Source organism: Egretta garzetta, unplaced genomic scaffold (assembly GCF_000687185.1).
Source record: "Egretta garzetta isolate BGI_Z169 unplaced genomic scaffold, ASM68718v1 scaffold204, whole genome shotgun sequence".
Taxonomy (NCBI): domain Eukaryota; kingdom Metazoa; phylum Chordata; class Aves; order Pelecaniformes; family Ardeidae; genus Egretta; species Egretta garzetta.
This window is the reverse complement of record NW_009259424.1, coordinates 5,522,066-5,529,368: the sequence shown is the minus strand read 5'-3', so window position 1 is coordinate 5,529,368 and position 7,303 is coordinate 5,522,066. Positions and strand designations below refer to the sequence as shown.

The following is a 7,303-nucleotide window of genomic DNA, read 5'->3' as shown; positions in this document are numbered from 1 at the left end:
CGCTCTTCTCACTAACTATATCACCAAAATAATGCTCAAATAAAACTTACACTGGGGGGGGAAAAAAAAAGTGTGAAGTATAAAGCCTACAATCAGCGAATGACAAAACTCAAAGCTCAGTGTTTCCTGCCTGATCTCACTGTTTTTCACACTTATTTACTTTTCCCCCCTTACAAACGCACAAGTGAAAGGATTGGTGCAAGTAATTTGAAAATAGAGCTTGGTGATGATACTTCAGTCCTCCCAGAATTTACTTGGTGATGGATAAGAATGAAAGGGTGTGAAATTATTTCTTGGTGCTTCTCTAGCCTTGCCTTCAGCTCCAGCTTGGTACTTCAGTTTGCTTCCAGCTGTTTTCTACCCAAAGTAAAATGTTTCTTAGCCATGTGCTGCCTCTATTTCTGTCAAGTGGGGTTAGGAACTGGTGTTGAAAAGACAATATACTGCACTCTACCTCCTGGAAATGCCTTTTTACCATGAGCCATCCTTAAAGGCCAGCTGTGCCCAACCACACAGCTGTTTCACACAAAAATAATAGCTTAAAGCTGCTTGTGTCAAGCCCAGGAATCTGATCCTGTAAATTTATGAGAGATGAATGCTGTGCTAGACTCTGTGAACTTTTTTATATAAACAAGATTATAAATAATATAATAAAAATGAATTACTTTGTAGACAGTAAGCTTTACATATAGGTAGCTAATGCCCCGGTTAGGGCTACTCTTTTATGTTTGTGTTCCAGTCAACCAGCGCAGCCACCAGCCTAACCTCCAGCGGGAAATGCCACATTCTGTTATTCCTTAGAATACAATAAAGCCCTTTATTTATGGCGAGCATTAGTTTTGCAGTCACAGTGACAGAATTCTTATCTTAGCAGTGCATCAAGGCTTTCCTTCCCTCCTTGTAATGGTTACCTCTGAAGTGGTTTCGTTCTTCTTTTGTCAGGCCTGAACATATGGTCTATCTGCCAGAGTTAGGGAGAAGCTCTCGACCCCAGAGATTCTCTTTCCAGCCAGATGTATCAGAAGAGACACAAAGTTCATAAGAAGTTCACTTTTCTTATGAAGCTCTAGTGAGTTAGTTCCAATTCCAACCTGCTACTTTCACATGATTGTGGTTGACACTAGAGTATTGTAAACATATCCAATTATTATATGGTTTTACAGATCACTTTTATGAGAAAAGCTCACCTGAGTGCATTTTGTGCAGCGTCATTTTCCTTCAGGAGCGCAGGTGTCGCAGTTCAAGAAACTCATGTTCTCTAAAGAGAGATTTTCAAATATTGTCTCTGAAATTCTGCATGTCGAGCATGCACAAATCAGGTGGGCCATTAGATAATAAAGATTGTGATTTTTATGGTTGAATGTAGGCTACTCCTTGAGCAAAATTAACTAATTGGAAAACAAGGCAGAGCGAGCTGTAGGCTGTGTAGTTACAGCAAACGGGTCTTTCATTTGGCAGATATTCTAGGCAGAAGTTTTTGACTGTGATTGACTTTGGATTGCTATGCTTTTCCTATGAAGTATGAAATAAATGGGCACAAGGAATTATTTTATTAGTAATACTTCAGGATAATGCTCTAATGTTACAATCTGAACTTTATAATAAAAAGTTGCTGTTAAGACTACAAGAGACATTTTAACAGACAAAACCATTTATAGACTCCTTTATTTTTATTAAATTCTATGTGAATTTTATAAGACTCCTTGTAGTCTTGAAGAAAATGAAGGATTAACTGTCCTAAATTACAAGAAGTGGGAAGAAATTCGTAACTGTTTCTGTTTGAGCTGCCATGGAACAAAGCTCAATTTTTCTTTTATGTTGCATGGATTTGTGATCTACTAAATGAGGAAAAAAAATGAGGGCATCAGACTCACTTTCTTATGTGATATGTCAGATAAAATAAAACTGAGCCTAATTCATTATGATTTATGAACAGATGCTCCTGCATATGTGCGTGTGTTTGTGTATTTATGTACTGATACATTTTAAGAAATGATTGCCCTCTCGCTAATGATTGCAAATAATTATTTGTGAAAAAAGGTCCCATTATCTAGGCACCTAAAATTGTTACTAACCTCCGAAAACACTGCTCTTCAGTTTCCACTTCCACTCCTGAATTCCCACCAAGCCTTCTCCTCCTCCCCAGTGTCACCTAGGAACAGGCATGTCAGTGTGCAGGAAGATACAGTCATGCAGTTCTTTCTGATTGCCAACACTGAATAAATTCACATTCACTTATATCTGTGAAAAACTGACAGATTGTGCTTGTACATTTGAGCTTGGACAGTCTCTTCCATCTCAAATTTTGCTTTATTCTCAAGCTGGAAAAAGTCTGAATCCTTTCCATTTTTCAAACTGGGTAATAACCTGTTTTCCTCAGGGGAAAAATTTGTAACGGAATACAAAATGCTCTTCCGCGTCCAAATAGTCTTACCATGTGCCTCCAGTATTTTGCATTGGTCTACAACAATATTTCTAACCAGTACTTCAGCAGGTCAGCTGAAAACATAGGGCAAAAGCCCTAGACCAATATCAGCACAGTTAATCTTTCGTAAAGAGCTTTCCTTCGTGCAGTGATAACTTTAGATGCTTGCAGAAAAAGACAAGTCATTACCAAACTACAAAAAAAGAGAACTTTCTTACCACTTGTCACGCACTGCAGTAATTTTGAAGGACTAAACATCATTAAAAGAAAAATCTTTGTGTTTCATGTATCAGAGATCCATAAAGTGAGCATAGGTATAGTAATGAATGTTAGTTTACTGAATTTAAATTAGCAAACTCTAAACTTTGCTTGACAACTTTAATAAAATACTTTAACCTGTCAACAATAGTTGTTTGTCACTGTCATTATTTCAGCACAACTGCAATATTTAGCAGTTATACAAGTGCTAAAGTCTTCTGGTGTTTTCCAGAAATGCCTGCATAACAATAAACCCCTTCCTTTCCTCAGTGACTCAGGATTTTAAGCAGTAAGAGAGTCTAGCAGGTATTTGCCAGTGTGATAAAACTGCTGTAGGCTTGCCTAAGTCACCAGTAAAACCCTCATGAGTTCACCTTTCCTGATGGTGGAGTTGGCTCTGGAGCTTATCACATCAACTAACCCTGAGTTAAAAAGGCAGTAGAGAGTCTGCTGTGGTTGGCACATCCCTAGCTTAACTCCTGTTCCTTTCTGATGTTTCTCTGTAATTCAGCTGTTTTCTGAAGCTGAATTAATCACATTAACAAGCACTCCCATGTTCCGATAGAAGTATTAGCTACTCAAGGTAACTTTCAGTGCTTTTCTTTTGGATCTGTTCGCTAGTTATCTTGTTGACCCTACTATATTGCACTTGTACATGAGCTAAATTCCTTAACTGGTGTATCCTCGCAAAGTGTTACTTGTAGTGGGTTTCATATGATGGTTTTTAGGGTGAGAAAAAAGGAGTTCACATGTACATTCTATGGCCGTGCAACACCAAGACTGGTGGTGGTCTAGGACCCCACCCGGCTGGGGCAGGAAGGAGTGCTATCAACTTGAATCAGACCGGTTTTCAGTCCTCTGACTTTAGCAGTGTTTGTGGGATTGATACTTAGAATTTCCTTAGAAGTTGGTTACTTCCAGGATTTAAAAAAAACCTGTCAGCTGTTCCAATGTGGTTTATAGAGATCATTAGAGTTATAGGAAGGTTTTCTGAAGTGGGTTTTATTATGAGAACAATAAACGTACTCTAACTTACACCATCCGGCTTCACCCACGAGCTGGAATTTGATGATATAAGTGTGAGAAATGAATGTGAGAAAAGAAGGTTAAATGCTTCCTTATTCAAGAAAAGTTATACGTGTTTCAGATAAAATGAAGGACTCCTAATGACATAGTACAGCTGTGATCAGGTCACTGTTAATTTTGAGAGCAACCTGGTTCGATATAAACTCTGACCTTTTTCTTGCTCTAAATTTCACTACAAAATAAAAACTCAATTTGTTATAGAAAAATGCTGAGGGTCATGAGGACAGAATACAGTTTGAACCAGCAGATTCATCATGAAAATAATATAAAATGTGTGTTCTTCCATGTTAATGTCCTAGCAAATATGGTTAGCAAAATACATTTTTTTTTTTTTTTAATCAGTCTGAAGTCATGGGACAGAGCTAAAGGAACAGGTTTTGAAAGGCCTTGTTTGCCCTACTGAAAGCCAATTTTTTTACACTGTAATATATCCTAACAGTTTGGGGCTTTGTGTACTGCTTCATAGGTTTACAGCTTAATGGTAAACCTCTGGTTAGGTAGGTTATTTATAGGAGGGGAGGAGGAAAAAAAAGGGATCAAAAGGAGGGCTGTGTATATTCTGGATATTGTAATTTTTTCATGGAAAAAGCAGGCACGATCTTATGTAAGATAGGTTGAGGTAGAAGAAAAGAAGTTTAGGGGCGAGTGATTTATCCCCCTGCTTATTTATCTGTTCCTGGATTTATGCATTTAAACTGTGATATTGTTGGGGTGGGACTGTCATTTTGTTTGTGCACTGTCAAGCCCTGTGGCCTTGAACTTCTGAGGAGGTATCCACAGCCACCCAAATCCATGAACTGGCTCTTCCTAAGAGTCATTCAGAGACCTGTGGGGAAAGGTAATTAAGGGAGTTCCCCTGTTGGCATTGGCTATGAAAGGGAGCTGTGGAAGATGGCTGTGTTGGAATATTCTTCTGACAGCACTGCAGGAAAAAAGTATTTTTCCACCTAATTAGTGATTCTTGCCTGGTTGGTGAAGGTTGATGCAGTGGTTTTTTTTCTTTTCTTTTCTTTCTTCCCCTTCCCCCCATCCCACCCTCCTGTGTTACAGATATACGCGGACTGCAGGGATTTCTCGATCAGGCCTCAAGACTGGGACTTGATGTATCATTACAAAAAGTGGACAGGAACATCAGCAGAGTCTTTGCCAACCTTTTCACTACCATGAAAACACAAGAGCTGAACCGCTATCGGGACACATTGCGAAGGGCTATCTTACTCCTAAGCCCACGGGGAGCGCAGACTTTTATTAATGAGGTTAGTGCACAGTTGTTTTTATCATTGACATTTCAGGAACATATGTGATGACTTATGTGATACCTTGCCACGTTTTCTGAAGTGGTAGATTTTGACAGTGCTGGTTGGTAAATGTCAAATAAGATTGTCAGGCTCTGGTGTTGGAGAAGTGAAATATCAGGTACTCCATGTAATGCATACTTTGTGGTTAATGCAAATGGGACAGCATGGGTTGGATGGGTGCTTTCAATATAGTATACAGCTCTATGGGGCAATTCTTTTTTTCTGGTTGTCTTCCATACCAATACTTTTGACTTGGATTTCAACCACTGTCTACAAGTTACCAGAAAATCTACAGTAGTCTATTAGAAATGAAACCGAATGTGCCTGGGAGAGTTGTCTTTACTGGGGAAATCTCCAAATTCATGTTAAAAGGGCATGTTACTGATGTTTGAAAGCTGAATCACGGTGCTTTTATCAAGTGAGAAGTAGAAATTATATGTTTTTCTCTTTTTCTTAATGGTTTCTTGAAATCAATGAGGCTAATTAGGACAAGGAGGTAGCTGTTGGGCAAACTTGTAATTAATGTTGTGCTGTGGGCTAATTTTTGGCATTAATTAGTTTTATCCAGCCTTTTTAATATTAAATAATGAATTATTTTACAGTGCTTTATATGTCAGAGCTGAGAACGAGAATTGGATCTTCGTATAAGTTTGCATGTATTCATTAGCTAAGAATTTGGCAATGAAATAAGGTTTTTTAATTATTTTTTTTTTAAGTAACCAGGGATAAGACTGAACCAAGAAATTAAAATGTGGATGAGACCTGTTTCCAATTATCAGTTTTGCTGCATCAAAGCCCACTAAATTAAAAAGAAAAAAGTCAACTTAAATTAGCTTTTTTTTTTTTTATCATATCAGCATAAGTAAATTCTCCACGTATATGTTCATTGGTGATTTTAAAATTAATAGGGTAAATTTTATCATAAATAAATGAGGCAAATGGGTAGCTTGGGAAAGACTAAGCACAGGGACAAATTCTACTCACGTTTGTGCATACACAGGGATTTTCAGCAGAGGAATGAGGGAGTACTTGTCCTCAAAGTGTAGTAAGGCATATGCAGCTCAGTCAGTGGCTTTAGTTGCTTCATAGTAGGCCTCCAGTTTTTTACTGAGTCCTAACAAAGTATCCAAACCAGATATTAAAAATAAATCATCACGTGTGTTTTATTCAGACCTGCGCTGGGTAGAAAGTCTGGCCCCCTTCGGTGCACAAGGCTCCAGAAATGTTTGTAAGATGGACGTGCATGCACTGTCAGGACGCTGCAGGTCTCTCGAGCGTAGGGGCTAATGCATTAAACTGTTTTACTACTCACTTCACCTTAAAGCAGTGTGTATTATAGGCATTAAGGCTAATGATCTTGATATATTTCCAGATCCCTGCAGGAGTTTAACTGTGGGCAGAAATGAAAAGTAATTTATTTGGCAATCTTCCTATATTGAATCTTGATTGATTCAGAAAAGCTTTATAAAAGAAAATTTAAATCTTAGAAAGGAACTCTCAAAAGGCTTGAGATGTGAAGTGCACGGTATAGGGAAGAATGCTTCGCTAGCGGAGGCTGGGTTTACATTTCGTGGAGAGTTATGATAACTGTGATTTCTCAGTATCTCAGTCAATAAGTGCAACTAATTAGGTACAGCACAGTTTCAGACAGTCTAAAATAACAACTTTCAGCTTAAATGAAATATGTATTCTTACATAATTTACAGAAACACATCATTCACAAAGTGCAGCAGTAAGTGCCTTTGATGGGCTTACATATTTCTACAAATAGTAAATATTTCACGCTATAGGTGCTATATAGCTATAGACTGACTAGTGGTGTTACCAGTCCAGCTCTGCTCCTTGAAAGTTATTTGAGGTTTTGAAACAATTTTGCTTTTCAGTTTTGGGAAAAAAAATCTCAAAAAATGCAAGTAGTAACCTGAGAAGAAAATTCAAAGACATTATTTTTAATTTTGGGTATATTTATTTTCATCTTTTCTTATTTTAGCTCAAGTTACAAATAAGAACTTAGGAACAAAAAGAAGAAATTGGATTTAAATCTTTGTTCCCATAAATATCTGGAAATGGAAAATTCCACGTGAAAAAGAGGTTCCTTATTAAGTTTTTCAGTTTTGCCGAGTTAATATTTTGTAGTAGGGGAAAAATGTCTGAAAAACTTCAACTAGATCTTATTAAAGTCTATTGGCTAATAACATATATCCATAAAAACCAGGTGTTGCATACACGCCCTCCT

General features: G+C 37.7%; 1 protein-coding gene across 1 annotated transcript in view; it reads left to right on the top strand.

Annotated features, from left to right (window-relative positions):
- Positions 1 to 7,303, top strand: part of GRID1 (glutamate ionotropic receptor delta type subunit 1) — a 315,745-nt gene that overhangs the window by 75,220 nt on the left and 233,222 nt on the right. Inside the window, exon 2 of the mRNA XM_009637022.1 lies at positions 4,820 to 5,025. Within this exon, the coding sequence (XP_009635317.1) occupies positions 4,820 to 5,025 (206 nt within the window). The remainder of the gene's footprint in view (positions 1 to 4,819; positions 5,026 to 7,303) is intronic.